Source organism: Ranitomeya variabilis, chromosome 2, assembly GCF_051348905.1.
Source record: "Ranitomeya variabilis isolate aRanVar5 chromosome 2, aRanVar5.hap1, whole genome shotgun sequence".
NCBI lineage: Eukaryota > Metazoa > Chordata > Amphibia > Anura > Dendrobatidae > Ranitomeya > Ranitomeya variabilis.
In genome coordinates, this window is record NC_135233.1 from 644,578,236 (window position 1) to 644,599,952 (window position 21,717).

At 42.9% G+C, this 21,717-nt stretch overlaps 1 protein-coding gene across 1 annotated transcript in view; it reads right to left on the minus strand.

Moving 5' to 3' along the window:
• Positions 1 to 2,958: 2,958 nt before the first annotated feature.
• The window catches only part of LOC143803909 (chitin synthase chs-2-like), a 141,263-nt gene continuing 122,504 nt past the window's right edge, over positions 2,959 to 21,717 (minus strand). Inside the window, exons 15-19 of the mRNA XM_077281668.1 lie at positions 9,653 to 9,717; positions 6,780 to 6,890; positions 4,983 to 5,200; positions 3,409 to 3,472; positions 2,959 to 3,015 (exon numbers count right to left, since the gene is read on the minus strand). Of these exons, the coding sequence (XP_077137783.1) occupies positions 2,959 to 3,015; positions 3,409 to 3,472; positions 4,983 to 5,200; positions 6,780 to 6,890; positions 9,653 to 9,717 (515 nt within the window). The remainder of the gene's footprint in view (positions 3,016 to 3,408; positions 3,473 to 4,982; positions 5,201 to 6,779; positions 6,891 to 9,652; positions 9,718 to 21,717) is intronic.

The window sequence follows — 21,717 nt, forward strand, 5'->3', positions numbered from 1 at the left end:
TGCATTAGGATATACAGAATAAAACACATTTGTATTATCATATTCGTCTTATACATATGTATTTTCAATGGTGATCCCTCTTGCTACTTCATTCAGTCTGTCCATAGACTCCTACAAAAGAAAAATATGAGTTTCTTTGTAATTTTATTTTTATTCATTAATATTTTTAGCAAATGCTTCACAATGCTTCAGTGGTCAATTACTCACGCAAAACTGAGACACTGAGTACTGTCTGACTTTTTTTTATGCTAGTCTGCATGTGTTTGGTCCATATTGTTCAAAGTTGAAAACCCCTTTAGGGTGCAGACAGACAGCCGTACAACATAGGTGACAATCGTATTGCAATGCTCAGACCGGCCGGCGGCTTTCCTGACCCGAGTTTTTCAGCTGCATAAAAATACAAGCCTTCACACTGTGGTCAGGAGAGCCGCCAGCCAGCCATTGCAATACAATCGCCATCCATGTTGTATGGCTGTCTGTCTGCACCCCTAAAATAAATTAAATAAGTACCTTAGAAGTTTATTGTCTTTTTCTCAATGTTTTATGAATACATTTGTATTAAATAACTTGAGCAAATGTCAGCATGTGTCACAAATTTGACTTATTTTCCAAACTGAATTATGAAATACCCTACTCACATATATGCTCAAATACAAGAGATTCTCACTAAATTAGACTATTTATTTCAGTTCTTGAATACAAAAAGTGAAACTCATATATTATATAAAGTGATAACAAACAGAGTGATCTATTTCAAGTGTTAATTTCTGTTAATGTTGATGATTATGGCTTACAGCCAATGAAAAACCCAAAGTCATTATCTCAGTAAATTAGAATACTTTATAACACTAAATAAATAACTAAAAATGTTTGTGCTATCCAACTCTCTCTCCACCATGTGAAAATAAATATATAATATTTTATAGGAGGTCACATTATAGCAAAAAACACACCAATGGCACTGAATTAACGCATTACATTGAGCAGCATACACATATACTGCTCAATGTAATGCGTTAATTCAGTGCCATTGGTGTGTTTTTTGCTATAATGTGACCTCCCTATTAAATATTATATATTTATTTTCACATGGTGGAGAGAGTGTTGGATAGCGCAAATATTTTTAGTTATTTATTTGGCTGACATTTTTTGACAAATTTGTGGTTTTGCCCTGTTTGCAGCTGCACTCTCCTCCCAATATTAACCATTTTTTGCGCCTACCTTTACACTTTTAAACTTTATAACACCAGCCTGAAAAATTATTTTAAAATCCAAAATGTTGGCTTACTGAAATATATGTTCAGTAAATGCACTCAATACTTTGTCGGGGCTCCTTTGCATCAATTACTGCATCAATGCAACGTGACATGGAGGTGATCAGCTTGTGGCACTGCTGAGGTGTTATGTAAGCCCAGGTTGCTTGGATAGCAGCCTTCAGCTCACCTGCATTGTTGGCTCTGGTGTCTCTCATCTTCCTCTTGACAATACCTCATAGATTCTCTAAGGGTTAAGGTCAGGCGAGTTTGCCCGCCCATCAAGCACAGTGATACTGTTGTTTTTAAAGAAGATATTGGTACTTTTGACAGTGTGGACAGGTGCCAAGTCCTGCTGGGGAATGAAAATTCCATCTCAAAAAAGCTTGGTGGCAAAGGAAAGCATAAAGTGCTTTAAAATTTCCTGGTAGACAGTGGAGCTCTACTTTGGTCTTGATAAAACACAGTGGACCTAAACCAGCAGAAGACATGGCTCCCCAAACCATCACTGATTGTGGAGACTTCACACTAGACCTCAAGCAGTTTGGATTGTGTGCCTCTCCACTCTTCCTCCTTGGGACTTTCATTTCCAAATGAAATGCAAAATTTACTTTCATCTAAAAACAACACCTTGGACCACTGAGCAACAGTCCAGTTTTTTTTCTCCTTGGTCCAGCTAAGATATTTCTAACATTGTCTATTGGTCATGAGTGGCTTGACAAAAGGAATGCGACACTTGTAGCCCATGTCCTGGATACATTTGTGTGTGGTGGCTCGTGAAGCAATGACTCCAGCAGCAGCCCACCCCTTGTGAATCTCCCCAAATTTTTTGAATGGCCTTTTCTTAGCAATCCTTTCAAGGCTGTGGTTATCCCAGTTGCTTGTGATATAGAAGGGTTAATGTTTTGCCTTTAATTGTCTTTTGCCTTTAATTGCTAGAATGTGTTTAGTCCTGATGCAGTAGTCTGGTAGGCTCCTCTTCAAGGATTTTATACTTCTTATCATATATGTTCTCAATAGTCAGCCACAGCATGTTCTGTGTACGTGAGAAATAAAGGTCAGCATGGCCCAGGGTAACAGGGGGAGGGCTACATGAATTACATTGAGTTACATTTGTTGTAAATGGTATAAAATACTGCCTCTTGCTGCATTACATCAGATAAAAGTGACTTTGCTCACAGAATGTGTGCGATTTCCTTTTTTCTCCAAGCGCTTGTAAATGAAGGGCGTAACCTCCTGATTTGGCCTCACTGGTGATCTGGCATGTCTGACATTGGGTCAGAACGCAAACAGCTACAACACTTGTGCATCTTTTTCTACTACACTTTTTCCTTCCACTCATCTTTCCATTAATATGCTTGGATACAGCACTCTGTGAACAGCTAGCTTCTTTAGCAATGACCTTTTGTGTATTACCCTCCTTGTCGAGTGTGTCAATGACTGCCTTCTGGACTTTCGTCAAGTCAGCAGTCTCCCCATGATTATGGAGTCTACTGAAACAGACTAAGGGACCTTTTTAAATGCTTAAGAAGTCTTAGCAGGTGTTTTTGGTTAAATACTCTAACGTAACAAGACAGTCAATGACAAACGTAAGTCTATAGATGTACAAATGGAAATGGTAGGGGCATGTGCAAAGTTCAGAATGCATTGTGCAGAGCCTAGCTAAAATATTTAATCCGATTTGGTACGGCTGTGTTCTAAGGGCTCATTCAGACATCCTTTTTAGGGTGCTATCTGTGGTTTTTGCTGATAGCACTCGTACCTGCAATAGTGTACAGGGTCATTCATATGTCGCGGACTGGATGGTCTGTGGACAATTGCAGAGACGTGTCCAATTTTGATCAAAGCATTGAATCAAAATCAACAATGCAAGCCTAAGAGTCCGATTTTCATGGACTATCAGTAAGGAGAAGGTGGAGAAACTTTTTTATCCACATGCATGGAAAAACTGATGACACTCGGACCACCCTCTGCTCAAACTCTGATCAAAGCAACAGGTCCGTTTTTCTTGTACATGGAAAATACTGACATCTTAATGAACCCTAAGAGAGAATACTTGAGCAAGAAATGTTAGACCATTGGATGACCAAGCTAACATTTATCTGGTGCACACTGTCTCAAAATAGACATAGATGTTCGGAGTAAGATAACTTACCCTTTTTCTGTTTTTTCTTGCCTTTTTATTCTTATAAGCAATAAAATGGATAAAGGTGAAGATTCTGCAGGCACAAAAGGATTTTCCTCAGTATTGACTAGCCAAGCATACATTACAATTAATAAAACTTTAGTAGTAAAACATTTCATCTAGTTTAAAGTTGACTTATTCGGTGGCCATAATGTAAATATCTGGGCATTTAGCTTGTTTCACATTTTACAGTTTAGCCCAAATTAAAACATTTCAACCCCAAATGGGACATTCTTTCACTTAAGAAATTGAACCCCTTCCTGTCAAAGCCAATTTTTAGTTTTTTTGCGCCTTAACTTTTTCCTAACCTTCTTCCAAGAACCATAACTTATTTAATGTTTGAATGATGCAGCCATGTGAGAACGTGCTTTGCTTGTGGAACTAGTTGTAGTTTTGAATTACATAATTCACTTTATCAGATACTGCACAGAAAAAATTTGAATAAAGAAATTAAGTGGTATGATATTGTGAAGGTTGTTCACAATATCATAAGGTCAGTAAGGTTAAAGCAATATCAAACTTATATAGATTTTTTTATATTTTACTGTATTGTGTCCTCAGTTTCTGAAACTCATAACTCATTTATTTGTCGATAGAGCCATATGAAGGATTGCAATAAAAGCTGTCTCTACAATATTGCACAGATTCACACCCAATAATTGAGTTACCCATATTGGGAAGATGTTGGAGCAAATCTGTCAGTAGCTTTGACAAACTGTATTGGGGCGCTGGGCTATACACTGACAGGCTTCATACTCAGACCATGTAGGTTTGTCATAAGTCTCCTGTTTATTGTTTCTTATGCAAAACCCACTGTTGGTTACACTTCAACAATGCACTTTAAAGGGTTTCTCTGGTCTAAAATGAAAAGTCTGCAGTCACTCTGTGTGACTGCAGACCTGTGAATCCTCCCAGAGCATGCAATGTATGCTGCGAGGATTCACTGTTGTATACCTTGGAAACAGCTGCCAAGTATGCAATATACATACTCCCGTCCAGAATAGTTCGTCCACTAGACGGCTGTGCCCAAAACACCGGGTGTGGCCTTGCTCTATACACTTGTGCCCATGAGTTCTGGCCGGGAGTATGCATATCGCATACGTACCACATATGTGTTGTTCCTGGGGTAGATATCGGTGAATCCTTGCAGCGCACAGAGGTTTGCAGTCACGCAAAGTGACTGAAAACTTTTCATTTTAGACTGACAACACCTTTAATATAATTATACTACTTTACTGATACTTCATTATAATATAAAATGCCATATAGCCACCCATGTCTGCTATTTCTTAGGCCCATAGTAAAAACAATAACCCCTTTAAGAATTATAAACCGTTTGTTGAAACCTAAATTTACTGCATACTGTAAATAAAATGAGCAATGGAGATGACAACAGTGGATCATTCTCCTGGTGATAAAACAGTTATTTTATCAAAACTACAGCAAGCAGCCCAGTAATTCTGCTCTTACATTAGGTGCCAAAAACCTGGTAACGCATTCCCTTTAAATAATGCAATCAAATAGTTCATGCTTAGCATTTTTACCTGTGGTACAAAAGAGCACTGAACTGTAATAACAGCAAAATAGCAAACGAAAGTAGGAACATGAATCCAATGGGATCCACATACAGTTTTTCAGTGCTTGAATGGCTGCCATTCACATAAACCTTAGGCAGAACAATATGCACAGATGAGCCTATCATTTGCAGAAAAAATGTTGCAACAATCCACAGCAAGTTGATCATAAAGATGACGAATGTGACCTGTTGGTGTTCAGAAAATAAAAGAATGTAAATATCAAATCTGTAGTTATAGATGTTATTAAATACATTAACCTCTTACCGACATCTGGTGTACATTTACGCCAATGTCGGTCTCCCTCCCTTTGATGTGGGCACCAGCGGTGAGCCCACATCTTTCTGGAGACATGTCAGCTGTTTTGAACAACTGACAAGTGCCCGCAATAGCCGCGGGTGGAATTACGATCCACCCGCAGCTATTAGCCAGTTAAATGCGGCTGTCAAACTCTGACAGCAGCATTTAAATCGCGCTTCCGGCCATTGGGCAGGAAATACGCACACCGGTGACCCCTGTCACGTGATCACGGGTCACCGATGTGTTGGCATGACAAACTGAGGTCTCCTGGAGATCTCTATGGTTGTCAGTGCCAGCTTGCTGTGAGCGTCACCCAGTGGTCAGTGCTCATAGCAAGTGAGTAATTCTGCTATTTAGAGGCATTCTGAACATTGCCTCTATGTAGCAGAGCAAATTGGGCTATGGCAGCTTTTAGTCTCCTATGGAAGCTATTGAAGCATGGCAAAAGTAAAATAAAAATGTTTTAAAAAAATATTCAAAATAAAAACAATAAAAATAAAATCAAACATACACATATTTGGTATTGCCGTGTTCAGAATCGCCCGATCTATCAATAAAAAAAGGATTAACCTGATTGATAAACGGCGTAGCAAGAAAAGAAGTAAAAAGGCCAAAATTACATTTTTTTGGTCGCCACGACTTTGCAATAAAATGCAATAACGGGCAATCAAAAGATCGTATCTGCACTAAAATGGTATCATTAAAACGGCAGCTTAGCACGCAAAAATTTAGCCCTCACCCAACCCCCAAAAAATGAAGACGATACAGATATTGGAAAATGGCGCAATTATTATTTTTTTTAACAAAGTTTGGAATTTTTTTTTACCACTTAGATATAAAAAAAGAAAAGGGAATGAACGGCACCAGGGCAACATGCACTCTTGGACAACAAAAGTCCAGGACCCGTTGAAGCGCACACCGAGTGAAGCGGCCGTTGTCCACTTTCCTCTTCCCCGCATCCCTCTGAACACCTGCCGCACCCATGGATTTTGTTGGTTGAAACCTCTTATGGTTTAATACAGACTTACGACTTCACTGCAAAGGGTGAGTGACGCATTTTCTTTAATTTTAGATATAAAATAACCTAGACATATTTGGTGTCTGTGAACTCGTAATGACTTGGGGAATCATAATGGCAGATTAGTTTTAGCATTTAGTGAACCTTGTAAGAAAGCCAAACAAAAAACTAGTGTTGGATTGCATTTTTTTTTGCAATTTCACCGCACTTGGAATTTTTTTCCCGATTTCTAGTACATGACATGGTAAAACCAATGGTGTTGTTCAAAAGAAAAACTCATCCAGAAAACAACAAGCCCTCACATGGCCATACTGACAGAAAAATAAAAAAGTTATGGCTCTGGGAAGAAGGGGAGCGAAAAACGAAAAAGCAAAACCGAAAAAAGCCCGGGGGTTAAGGCGTTAGCTGCTTCCTTGACAAGTATAAGTATGTTATCAGCAGTCACTTACTTTATTTCTCAAAGACTTTAATTCACTCTGAATCATAGCTTGCTTCTTTTCATCCTCGTTGATGGGCTTCAGGTGTTGCTGGATAACTCCTTCCCAGAATGGTTCTTCCTCCTACAAAGATAATACGATTGTTCATTGTATTGCTATTTACCAATATTACATAGAGTTGTTTGTGTTTTGATTGCACATCAACGTGTAACTGGATAAAGCACATCTCCATCACAGAGATTATTCTTCCACCTATTCATACGTTACAGCTTAGCTGTATCAATTACTCACAAAGACCTTGAATACAGTGTCAGTGTGCAAGCTTAACTGCAGCTCCAATCAAATTCACCCTTGCAATATAGGAACCATGTTGATCTCAATTGCTAGAATGAAGGAGCTACATCACTCTATGGAAATTCATAACTCTTTGTGCTATTTCTTTGTACAGTTCAGCCCCACTCTGCAGCTTCATTTATAAGGCTAAGATGCCGTTCCCAGCACAGCACCTTGTGATCAGTGGGCATCATACCAGGAGGACCCTCACAATGGTATAGCTTTGTAACAGACCTAGACCAGTGTTACGTCATGCAATTCAGTTATCTAAAACAAGTGAAATAAGTATTGAACACGTCACCAATTTTCTCAGTAAATATATTTTTAGGTGCTATTGACAAGAAATTCTCACCAGATGTCGGTAGCAACCCAACCAATCCACGCAGGCAAAGAGCTCAATCCATAGATGTCCATAAATTAAGTTATATAATAATGAGAAGTGACACTGGAGAGAAAAAAAAGCATTGAACACACTTGCTGAAATGTATTTCATACAAAAGCCTTTGTTGGTGATGACAACTTCAAGATACTTAGTGTATGAAGAAACTAGTCGCATGCATTGCTCAGGTGTGATTTTGTCCCATTTTTCTACACAAACACACTGCAAATCCTGAAGGTTCCATGATCTCCTTTTACAGATGCTGAGCTTTATTTCCTTCCATAAATTTTCTACAGGATTCAAGTCAGGTGATTGGCCGGACCATTCTAGCAGCTTTATTTCCTTTTTCTGAAACCAATTAAGAGTTTCCTTGGCTGTATGTTTGGGATCATTGTCTTGCTGAAATGTCCACCCTCATTTCATCTTCATCAACCTGGTAGATGGCAGCAGATTTTTTACCAGGAATGTCTTAGTACATTTGTCCATTCATCCTTCAGTATGATGTTTGCCAATGCCGTATGGTGAAAAACAGCCCATCACCATGATGTTCCCACCTCCAAACTAAACTGTTAGTATGGTATTTTTGGGGTGATATGCAAAGTCTTTGTGTATAGCATCCAAAGAGTTCAATTTTGGTCTCATCTGAATTACAAACGCTCTTGGACATGCTTTTTGCTCAGTAATTGAGTATTGCATGGTTGCATACAGGCTATGAAGTTTGAGTGCATTACTTATTGTTTACTTTTAAACAATTGTACCTGCTGATTCCAGATCTTTTAGTAACATTCCATAGGAGGTGATTCTCTTCACACCTCTGTCTGAAATTGTTTGGGGAGCACCTGGTTGTGGCCGGTTCATGGTGAAATGATGTTCTTTCCACTTCTGAATTATGGCCCCAACAGTGCTCACTGGAACCTTTCTTAGTTTAGAAATTCTTCGGTAACCAATGCCATCAGTAGATTTTGCAGCAATATTGTTGTGATGGTCTGGAGACAGCTCACTTTTTTTATCCATCATGAGCAGATTTTATTTTTCACTAAATTGCAGGATTGCTTTCTAATTACTGATAGATTTCAACTGGTACAATGGCTTTCCATGTCTTTTTTTCTTTATTCATGTCTTCAATTATTTTTTCTTGTGCCATTTCTCATTATTACACATAACTTAATGTGACGCTGAGTCACTTCTCACATACAAGCCGTGAATCAGGGAAATCAAGGAGTCTGAGGTCAGGAGACGGGAGGGTAGATAATAAGCAGAGGAAGAGACAAAGGCACAGTCAAATGACAGTCCAGAGTCAGAATTCCAAGGTCAGAGTGCATCAAGGCAAGAATGATAATACAAAAGAGTAGTATGACTGATTCAGAGCACAAAGCCTGAGAACACACCACACCGAGCTGAAAGCTATGACTGTCCGCTATCAGGGACTGACAGCTTAGTAAAATAGCTGGATGATCACTAAGAATAGGGAATACCTGAACAAAGCTCAGCACCTTCCGGTCTGACATTGGACTGCTGAGCTGTCAAACAAAATATTCAGCACATCCCTGCACGAGATCGGACGACTGAGCGGTCAATCAAAATACCAACAGCTCATCACGCCCCTGCACAAGACTGGATGACTGAGCAGTCAGTCACTGCACCCAAGACACACTGAGTGGTGGACTAGTGACACTTATGGTTTGATTTCTTTGCCTGCATGGATAGGATGGGTTGTTGCCGACATCTGGAGAGAATTTCATGTCAATAACACCTTTAGAAATATATTTACTTCGAAAACTTGTGATGTGTTCAATACTCATTTCACCTACTAAATAAAACAAATATGCTTTTTAAGGCTAGTGATCCTGATTGGAAACTATTATATTCTCTTTATTAACCCCTTCATGACCTATGATGTAAAAGTTCATCACTAATACTTTGAATTTTTTTACTAAACTTTGAATTTTTCTGCCATTTTCCAGTACATGATATAGTAAAAGCAATGGTGTCATTCAAAAGTACAACTCAGTCTTCAATAAACAAGCCCTCACATGGCCATATTGATGGAAAAATAAAAAAGATATGGCTCTGGGAAGAAACTGAACAAAAAACAGAAACACAAAAACAGAAAGACCCAAGGTAGTGAAGGGATTAAGCAGCCAAAAGTAAACAGAAGTCGACCATCACTCACCTCTTCAAGTTTTTCTTCTTTTAATTTAGAGTAGCTTGCTTTCAGCTGCAACTGTGAGATCCAATCTGACCACAGAGAAGAATTGACAGAACACTTAGTAATTAGAAAAGGATACACAAAATGCACCTAAATGCATAAGTGAAAAAACATCTCCTTAACACTCCTCATCCTCAACATTGAAATTTCAACCTTATGGAAATGACAGGATTGAGATATTTGTTAATAATAAGAAAATGATGAAAAAATGAAAGCAACATTTTACAAACCATCTAGATTTTTTCAGTTTCTTGTATAATCATTACTTGCTGAATTACATAAATTTACACACATTGGTTGTTATCTACTGGAGAGCGAACGTGCTCGGATAACGTGTCAACCAAGCATGCTCTGGTGTTATCTGAGTATCTGTGGGTGCATGTTTTGCTGTTGTTAGACAGCTGCAACACATGCGGGGATTGTCTAACAAACAGGCAATCTCCTAACAGCCACGAATCATGTGTGACACCCCAGGTTCCTGGCTGTCACAGGGGCATTGATTTCCTTACAGGGAGAGTGATGTCACGCTTGGAAGCGAGAAAGGATCTCTTTCATCAGGTAACCACAAACATGCAACATGTTCATACTCCAGACTAGGGTTGAGCGACCTTTATATTTATAGGATCGGGTCGGGTTTCACGAAACGCAACTTTTTCAAAAGTCGGGTCGAGTGAAATCGGCCGATCCTATAAAAAAGTCGGGGTCGGGGTCGGCCGAAACTCGAAACCCAATGCAGTGCATTGGGTTTCCAATGGTTCCCAGGGTCTGAAGGAGCGGAAACTCTCCTTCAGGCCCTGGGATCCATATTTAAGTGTAAAATAAAGAATTCAAATAAAAAATATCGCTATACTTACCATCTGATGCGCCCTGGTACTAAGCGGGAACCTTCCTTCCTTAGAATCAGCCTTCCAGGACCTTGCGGTGACGTCGCGGTGACGTCGCGGCTTGTGATTGGTCAAAAGCCGCGACGTCACCGTGACGTCACCGAAGGTCCTGGAAGGGCTGATTCTTAGGAAGGAAGGCTGCCGGAAAGAAGCCGAGGGTGAGTATATTCCTATTAGGTATATACTCACCCTCGGACGCGCCCTGCTTCTTTCCGGCAGCCTTCCTTCCTAAGAATCAGCCCTTCCAGGACCTTCGGTGACGTCACGGTGACGTCGCGGCTTTTGATTGGTCACGCGAGCGGTCACATGGGCGGCCGCGCGACCAATCACAAGCCGCGACGTCACCGCGACGTCACCGCAAGGTCCTGGAAGGCTGATTCTAAGGAAGGAAGGTTCCCGCTTAGTACCAGGGCGCATCAGAGGGTAAGTATAGCGATATTTTTTATTTTAATTCTTTATTTTACACTTAAATCTGAATTCCGATACCAATTCCCGATATCTTAAACATATCGGGAATCGGTATCGGAATTCCGATTCCAGATTCAGAAGATCGCCGACTTCATGGCCGACCCCACACAGGGGTCGGGTCGGGTTTCATGAAACCCGACTTTGCCAAAAGTCGGCGACTTCTGAAAATTGCCGACCCGTTTCGCTCAACCCTACTCCAGACCATAAGGGGGAGCTCTGATCCAGTTTGTGGGTGGCTCCCTGTCAGAATATAGGAAGAAGTTCTGATTACTTCAACTACACATACAGAGCTCTCAGATGCAGTTTTCTGTGCCTGCCAGCAGAAGACTGGAATCCTAAACCCCTCATTTCCCCCTCCTTCAAGAATTTTTATGGCTTTGAGCTGAAAAAGCAGGTCTCCTTAAACCTCTCATCCCCCTCCAACCTGATACTGGCTAAAACTGGTACAGAAAGCATGGAATTCTATTGTTCTTTTAAGGATATGTATATTGGCACCGATCAGGGCTAGAGATATAAGGATTATATATTACGGATGTCCATCGAGAGATCTACAGTATAGCTCACGGAAATCACTAGGAGCTAAACCCAATGAGTGCAAGGAGCGGGTTTTACCGTAAGTGGGTCATATAACTACGCCGAGTTTACACTTAAAAGAATCCCCCCGACGGGGTGCAAAGCTGATCATTGTGGCTTTTGTATACGAGGTTCATACAGCGAGATATGTGTAAAAATGACATTTCATAACTCTAAGAAAAGGGAGGATTCAGCCCCTTAATGAGGTCACCACAGGGGGAGTGCCTTGGTTTTAGGCTAGGAGATAACTGAGTGGGACATCAGTCTTCCAGTGTCTTTTGTCCACGGTCTAGCTGCTATACAGATGTGTGATATGCATCTTGATGTGTCGCCCATCCCCCACAGCACATGGTTTACCATGAGATGAAATGACATAACAAAATGTAAGTGTTCTTTTCAACTTTAATCCCATTTTATTTGTAATTGTACTGTACATACGATACTTGTCTTCTTTATAATATCTTTTTATACTTCTGTAAACACTGCCTACTTTTTCTGGAGTAAAATATAAAATTACTAGCTTTGTCTCTCCTTGCTCTATAACGTACGGTCACGTCCTCTGAAGTGAATTACGCTACTAATCTGGGTTGGCTCCGGCGCTGTTAATAATTAAGAAATCAGAGCTGGAGGCAGCAGAATTTGTCCTGTGCATTTGGGAGCCTTTGTAGCGACTGGTGGTTTTGATAATTTTTGTTCCTGCCTGAGTGGGAGCAGTTATAATGCCCTCGCTGCAGTGTGCCATTAGCCAGTACAAAGTAAGACAGCCTTTCTGGTGACTAATTATTCTAGGTGCAGTGCCCTGTCTGACCTGAGGGTAAGGGGGGCGCCAGAGAGCTGCAAGTTCCCAACCGCAACTGGGAAGTGGGATATAGATAAATCCCCTTCAGAAAGAATCAGGGGCAACCAAACAACCCCGGTTCATGACAAATTGGTGTGAGTGGTGGGGATGATAAGGGTATCCTCCCCGTGAACCGTTACACTCACCTATATATTCTGGTCTGGAGGGAAAGTCAGTCTGTTTGTCAGAGGGACAGAGAAGAGAGCAGTCAGACAGTGAGAGTCAGAAGGACTGAAGGGGCCGTGCAGCCACAAGAGGTGCTGCAGCTCCTGGAAAGCGATAGAATGGAAAGCAGAACAAGCTGCAGAGAGCATGGAGGAGAAGTGGAGCGCAGGAGAGTGAAGAGCTGGGGAGTTAGCTGCAACTGAGCTACCTCCCTACTGAGAGCAGATACCGGTAGCCAGAAGACTGAGGTTGTGAAGCACTCCACGGCTCATAGCAGAAACTGACAGGACAGCTGTATTACATGTCATCTGTCCACCATTGAAACCTGAGGACACAGTAGAGTATAGAGCCTGGGTCATGATAGAGACCCTGTAAAAAGGCTCGAGCTACCTGTCGTACTGGTAGTGTCCTCCCTGTAAGGAGGACAGAGAGAATATGTCAGGACCTTGTGAGAGGACTAAGGCAGCAAGGGACTACACCACAGCGCTAGAAGGAAGGCTTCTAACGCCACCTGGTAAAGGGGACTCCCAACTCACTTCCCAGCTGGCCGGACCACACCTGCATCCGTGATCTGGTACCCTGGACTGTGGCTGCCTGTAAACCAGTAAACCAGGTAAAGAGACTGCAAACCTGTGTCCTCCGTTTCTTACTATACCATCCTTATCCACCACACTGGGAGCCCTGAGGACCCAGCTTCACCTGTGGGAAGCTATAACATCTTATCTGCCATAACAGCACCCCAATGGACCCTTTAAGCAGCGTTGGTCACCTCTGACTGAATACCACAGGTGGCGTCACGATCACAAACTTTATTTCACAAACCTCTTTTAAAGACCGTCCCTTTTACTTGGGCGCCCAGGGCCATGGACCGGGTTTCTGTCGCCATGACACATCCCTTTAAGTACTGGACCCAGTACTGAGTACCCCACAGCCCTGGCGGGCATTCCAACTTGGCATCACGAACAGGATGGACCGACCCATTGAAATAGGTCTTGTGCGTCTAAGAGACTGTGTTTTGCTAAGAAACCATTGAACTGCTAAATTGCCACAAAAACTGCCGCCATTACTGCAGCATGTGGTGCGCAGGAGGAGAAGGGCATGTTGTAATGGGCGGCACGGTGAAAACAATGGCCACCCCTTACCAATACTACTATGTGAAAGAAGTATGGCCATCAACTAGAGAAGTTCGCCTCCTAGTCTGGGATGGCGGGAAGAAGAAGAGAAAGAACCGCCCACGAAGACGGGCGTGGTGGAATGAAACCACGGGAAACCAGTCCAAGGAGGAAGTGCCGGAAAGCAGCATGGCGGAGGGAGGTGAGCGAGCACCGGAGTGTGGGGTGGAGCAGGAGGACTTCCCCAGCCAAGGTTTGCAAGAGCTGTACCCCTCACCGAAGCTGGATCCGGACCTTATGCGGAGAAAAGTGGAAGAACGTACCCGGCAGCTCATGCAGATGCAGCTGGAGGCTGTGGCCGGGTGGAAGGAGGCCTTAATCGGGAGCCTTACCAGACAACTGCTAGCAACTTTGTCTGGTCCAGAGTGGGAAAGAAGATCCGGTGCTCCGGAAGAAAAGGTAAGGGGTATGACCTTGACCCCGGCGGCGGAAGGCCCAACAGTTAGACCCGAGTCACCCCACCGCTGTATACACCTGACCGGGGTTTTGGGTCCTTCGGTGAAATGTCACCGTACACCGAGGGTACCCGACCTCAAGTTCTGCTGCAACCCCTGCACCAGATGGCACCCTGGTAGGCCCCCTACTGACCCCACTGACTCTATGGCCTGAGGAGTACACCATCAGCTACACTGGGACCAGGGGGACAGCAGCTTGGGTCAGATGACAGCCCCGCTAATTCCATCCTGTGGGCCCCAGGTTAACTATACTGAACCCATGGTGTTTGAAGAGGGACCAGCAGGGGAGGACATGATAGTACTCAAAGGAGAAATTCCCATTATTACACGGTAGGAGCACTGTAGATGTCGGGAAGAGCAGTAGAGAGAGAAACCGCAATCTATGGCCCGACAGGCAGCTTTTGAGGAGAAAAATTTAAAGGCAAAGGCCCAAACACACAAAATCCCTTGGGCACAAACGGGACCACTGCAACAGGGAGAGGTAGTGGTCTTCAACCAGAGGAGAGGCTGGGGCTTCATAAAAGAGACTGGTATGATCAACGAAATCTTTGTTAACCAGAAGGATGTGGAATCCCAATTAATGGAGGGACACCCGGACAGGGACCTGAACCCTGGTGACAGAGTGACTTATACCCGCCATATCGGCGACAAAGGGTGGTACGCTCTGGAGTGCAGAAGATGTGTACCAATCTCAGTCCCTGCAAGAGGAGTAGCGGGCCAGGCCAGGCCAGTAAATAGATGCCACCAGTCCACCCAGACACCAGTGGTGGAACCAGCCAGTAGGTCTTGGTATGCTGTACCAGTGGAGCAATATGATCCTGAGTTTTCCCGGTCAAGGAGTAGCAGCCATATGGAGCAACCCTGGCAAAGGAAATAGACAGTTCCTGAAGGTTCTAATGACTGCTGAACGTTGTAGTTGTTCAAGTTTGAAAATTTGTTTAATCTGGCCAGGTTTCCGTTTAAAAAGTTAATTTGCTTAAAGACACTGAGGCCATGAACAGTGAGTGGTCCACAAACTTTCCTTTGTATGTAGTTGGCACCTCTTTAGGTGCTTTCTACTGGCTTTACATATGGCCAAAGAAGATATTGTTCATTGTTTTGCACTAAAAAGTTGTTTTGTTTTAAAGGGACCTGAAGAAAAACCGTCTGGCGTGGCCGACGACAAGGTCAGGATGTTACGCCTTGTAGCCTGCCCAAGACTACGTTGGGGGTTTATTACGGGTCCCCCGCTTCATTGCTGCTGTTATCGTGTTGAAAGATTTGAATAATGTTTGCACCTTTAAATGCAGTACCACAGTAAAGAAATGTCGAATCTGTTGCACTTTATGAAAGTGATAATTTAATATTGTTAGAGAAGTGAGCTGGTATTGTATTGGTATTGTATTTTATATGTCAGTTAATGTATGCACCAGTGATAGTAAATATTGCAGAGAGAGTTTTGTATATTTGTAGAACAACTAAAGAAGTGCTACCAAATATAGTATACTCGTAATGGGTAATCGTCCTTAACTAGTTATTATTTCCTATTTAAAGTCATAGAGAGTTCTGTTTTTGAAAAGAAAGTTATATTGTCATATTTTACACTCTGTATTAAAGTTAGGTAACGTTTAAAAATTAATTACCTCCCATAAAGGGAAGCCTAAGTTTAACCTGTTTACATGCATTTCAAAAATGTTTGTATGTTTTTGCTTGACCTGCTATTGTTGTTTTAGTACTGTATTTAAAGGGGGGGGGGGGTGTGGAGTGTGACACCCCAGGTTCCTGGTTGTCACAATGGCATTGCTTTCCTTACGGGGAGACTGATGCTTGGAAGTGACAAAGAATCTCTTTTATCAGGTATCCACAAACATGCAACATGTTCATACTCCAGTCCTGAACAGAGGGACAGAGAAGAGAGCAGTCAGACAGTGAGAGTCAGAAGGACTGAAGGGGCCGTGCAGCTACGAGAGGTGCTGCAGCTCCTGGAAAGCGATAGAATGGATAGCAGAACAAGCTGTAGAGAGCGTAGAGGGGAAGTGGAGTGCAGGAGAGTGAAGAGCTGGGGAGTTAGCTGCGACTGAGCTACCTCCTGAGCGCAGATACTGGTAGCCGGAAGACCGGGGTTGTAAAGCACTCCACGGCTCACAGCAGAAACCGGCAGGACAGCTGGATTGCAAGTCACCTGTCCACCATTGAAACCTTAGACACAGTAGAGCATAGGGCCTGGGTTATGATAGAGACCCTGTAAAAAGGCTTGAGCTACCGTCATACGGGTAGTGTCCTACCTGCAAGGAGGACAGAGAGAATACGTGAGGATCTTGTGAGAGGCCTAAGGCAGAAAAGGACTACACCACAGCGCAAGAAGGGGAAGGCTTCTAACCCCATCTGGTACTCCCAACTTGCTTCCAAGCCGGCCGGACCACACCTGCATCTGTGATCTGGTACCCTGGACTGTAGCTGCCTGAATTCATCAGTAAACTAGGTAAAGAGTCTGCAAACCTGTGTCCTCCGTTTCTTACTACACCATCCTTATCCACCACACAGGGAGCCCTGGGGACCCAGCTTCACCTGTGGGAAGCTATGCCATCTTAGCTGCCATAACATCACCCCAGCGGACCCCTTTAAGCAGTGTCGGTCATCTCTGGCCGAATACCACAGGTGGCGTCACGAACACAAACTTTATTTCACAAACTCCTTTAAAGACCGTCCCTTTTACTTGAGCGCCAGGGCCTTTGACCGGGTCACCGCCACCATGACACATCTCTTTAAGTACCGGGCCCGGTACCGAGTACCCAATGGCCCTGGCGGGCGTTCCACATGCAGCTGCGGGGACTCAAACATGTTATTTGAGCACACCCAAGAGCACTCGAGTTAATCATCAAGATGCGTTGCTCGCAGCTACCTTTTCAATTGCTGATCGATGACATCCAAGAAGCTGCACATTTAGAACACACAAGCTGCTCATAGTATCAAAAGCAACATGTGGTCTGGTATTATCATCATCTTTGGAAAAAAAAATAGCTGGACTGTAAGAGAACCTGGAATGAAGGCTAGAGGAGTCCCAATACTGTACATTATGATAAACCACACCATAATCCCTGAAGTAGGATTGGTGTGACTTCCCTCATGAAGGCCTCTTCATGGTATTGTCCATATAGTCTCCAGACCAATTCCTTGAGTATAATTGTATCTAAGACAAAAGTGGGACTCATTATTGAAACAGATAGCTCTCCATTTCAGCCTTTATTGCTGTCCTGCTTTGCACAATGACAATCTATGAGAGCAGTGGAGTGAGATCAATTGAGTCACCTATAGTTTGACATCTGGCCCAGTGTTGTGCAAATGCCTGCTGATGGTTTGAGTAGACACTATGTGATGCCTTTTGCTTGGTATGTGACATCCAATTTCACTTGCAGTACAAAATGGATTGATCATGAAATAAGTGGTACAGTTTGTCTAAAGTGCTCAAGGAGACATTTTTCAATGGCCACAGTTGCTCGTGTTACAGTGAGTAGCCTGTGTCCCCCAAACATGCTACTATAGCATGGCATACCATTACATAAGCACATCATAAATCGTGAGCAGTTGGCAGGGGATCTTGCTGACATGCCTACTCAAGTGCTTTAAGCATCTCAAAACCTTGTTCAGACAACCATTAATGACCTGAGCATGCTCATTTTGAGAATTGTAAGTGCGTGTATTTCTGCACATAGCACTGATACTCAATTCTAAATAAATCGAGAAGTTTTGAATATGTTTCCATTTTTCATAATTTGCATATCGCTAACATGTCTATCCATCCTGTGATTTCCATCATTACAGGGGTTATCTGAAACTATTTTTTTACTATGAGCCTAAAGACCCCGTCTCACATAGCGAGATCGCTGCTGAGTCACAAGTTTTGTGACGCAACAGCGACCTCAGTAGCGATCTCGCTATGTGTGACACGTACCAGCGATCAGGCCCCTGCTGCGAGATCGCTGGTCGTGTCGGAATGGCCTGGACCTTTTTTTGGTCGTTGAGGTCCCGCTGACATCGCTGAATCGGTGTGTGTGACACCGATCCAGCGATGTCTTCACTGGTAACCAGGGTAAACATCGGGTTACTAAGCGCAGGGCCGCGCTTAGTAACCCGATGTTTACCCTGGTTACCAGCGTAAATGTAAAAAATAACAAACAGTACATACGCACCATCTGATGTCCGTCATGTCCCTTGCCGTCTGCTTCCTGCTCTGACTGCCGCCGTAAAGTGAGAGCACAGCAGTGACGTCACCGCTGCGCTCTGCTCTCACTGTACGGCAGCACTCAGAGCAGGAAGCAGACGGCAAGGGACCTGACGGACATCAGATGGTGCGTATGTACTGTTTGTTATTTTTTACATTTACGCTGGTAACCAGGGTAAACATCGGGTTACTAAGCGCGGCCCTGCGCTTAGTAACCCGATGTTTACCCTGGTTACCCGGGTGCTGCAGGGGGACTTCGGCATCGTTGAAGACAGTTTCAACGATGCCGAAGTCGTTCCCCTGATCGTTGGTCGCTGGAGAGAGCGGTCTGTGTGACAGCTCCCCAGCGACCACACAACGACTTACCAACGATCACGGCCAGGTAGTATCGCTGGTCGTGATCGTTGGTAAATCGCTATGTGAGACGGGGCCTTAAGAGATAAGAGACAAGTAGTTGCTATTACTTGCCTGCTGTGCCGGCACCAATTTTTGCTGGTACAGAGTGGTCATAGACCACTCCTGCCAGCAATTCAGCAACTACCACTGATGTCACATAGACAGAGCAGCGGCTTCTCTTTCTCTCTGCTCTGTTTATGTGAAGTGGCATGACAATTGGAAGTTACACCCCATCGACAGAGCAGCCTGGAAGATGAGGAGTTGCTCTGTTGACGTGGAACAGTCGAATCACTGGCAGGAGAAGTTGGTGAGTGCTCTGAGCTGGCAACGGGTAACAAAACTTTTAGGCCCATAGTTAAAGAAAGTCTTGGACAACCTTGTCAATATCATTGAGCCACTCTGGGGTGATCTCAAACGTGCAGTTCATGCAAGACAGCCCAGGAATTTACAAGAACTGGAGGCTTTTTGCCAAGAAGAGTGGGCAGCTTTACCTTCTGGCAAAATAAAGAACCTCATCACACAACTACCACAAAAAACTTCAAGCTGTCATTGATGTTAAAGGGGGCAATACACAGTAATAACAAATGGGGTATGTACAATTTTCATCAGGGTTATTTGGATGTTTTGAGTTGACATTATGATTTAACCCTTTCATGACCGGAGTTTTCCAAACTTTGTAAAAAAAAAAGCGCCATTTTCTGATACCCGTAGCGTCTCCATTTTTCATGATCTCGGGTTGGGTGAGGGCTTATTTTTTGTGTACTGAGCTGACATTTTTAATTATACCATTTTGGTGCAGACACGATCTTTTGATCGCCCACTATTGCATTTTAATGCAATGTCGCGGCGACCAAAAAAACCTAATTTTGGCGATTTGACCTTTTTTCTCACTACGCCGTTTAGTGATCAGGTTAATCCTTTTTTTTATTGATAGATCGGGTGATTCTGAATGTGGTGAAGCCAAATATGTGTAGGTTTGATTTATTTTTATTGTTATATTTTGAATGGGGCAAAAGGGGGTGATTTGAACTTTTAGATTTTTTTAGATTTTTAAAAACATTTTTTTTTTTTACTTTTGGCATGCTTCAATAGTCTCCATGGGAGACTAGAAGCTGCCACAACCCAATCGACTCTGATTCCATAGAGGCGATGATCAGGTCGCCTCTATATAGCAGATTTACTTGCTACGAGCGCTGACCATCGGGTGACGCTCACAGCAAGCCGGTACGGACAACCATAGAGATCTCCAGGAGACACAGTATGTGAAGGGAGATATGTGTCACTGCGCATACTGCAATCAGTGATGTAAAACCAGAGTGTTTTTTTCCTCCAGTGCTGAGAGGGTTAATAGGAACCTATGTAATGGGTTCTGTTTATTTTGCTGAACCCTGCTAAGGTTTATGCTATCTATAATAAGCAGGTTAACTACTACTAGAACTGTTCCTGTGTCTACATTGTGAAGCAGCTAAAGTGTGTCAACCCCTTACACAGTATACAGGAAATATGCAATGATCACCAGTGACATTATAAACAGGAGCTCTGTATATAGCGTATAGTATACAGGTAATACACAGTGATCACCAGTGACATTATACACAGGAACTATGTATATAGAGTAGTGTAGAGGTAATACAGTGATCACCAGTGACATTATACACAAGAGCTCTGTATATAGTATACAGTGTATATTGATGCGAGTTTCTCGCATTGCACTTGCAAGTGTGACCCTGGCCTAACAGGACTTCTCCTCCCCCAAACTGAAAACAGTATCCTCAAAAATAATATCCTTTAATTTGCCCCTACAGTAATAATATCCCACATTCTAGACTCCATATGTCCTCCTATTCTGCCTCATGTCTCTCCATACTTTCCCCATATCTCTCCATATTGCCCCTATAGTCATCCATAGTAATAATAGTAGTATAATGAACCCCCTAGTCATATATAGCAGTATAATACACCCCCATAGTAGTATAATGTACCCCATAGTCATATATTGTATAATGCACCCCCATAGTATAATGCACCCACAGTCATATATAGTATAATGCAGCCCCATACCAGTATAATGCACCCCCATATTATTATAAAGCAGCCCCATAGTAGTATAATGCAGCCCCATAGTAGTATACTGCACCCCATAAAAGTATAATGCACCCCCATAGCAGTATAATGCACCCACATAGCGTTATAATGCACCCCCATAGCGATATAATGCACCCCATAGCGGTATAATGCACCCCCATGGTGGTATAATGCACCCTCATAGTAGTATTATGCACCCCATAGTCATATATAGTATAATGCACCCCCTTGTCACATATAGTATAGTGCACTCCCATAGTAGTATAATGCAGCTCCATAGCAGTATAATGCACCCCATAGTAGTATAATGCACCCCCAAAGTAGTATAATGCACCCCCTTGTCATATATAGTATAATGCACCCCATAGTATAATGAACCCCCTTGTCATATATAGTATAATGCACCCACATAGTATAATGCACCCCAAAGTAGAATAATGCACCCCATAGTACAAGGCACCCCCATTGTATATTACACCCTTTCATCATATTTATTATAATACACCCCTATAGTAAAATGCATCCTCATAGTATAATGCACCCCCTTGTCATATATACACTCCCTGACAGAAGTTATGTCGCTTATCCATGTTATGTAAATAAAAGCTTATATAATGACGTTAAATTCATCCATTGGTTGTAAAACTATTCTTTTGAAAGCTGAAACTGTTGTGAATCCGCTTTTTGGGCTCCCCTGGTGGTTGCTGGTGGTACTGGTGACTTGTGTGTGCTTTGCTGTCTCAGTTCACCTGCTCCCATCAGTGTTTGGGAGTTTCCTATTTAGCCTTGTTC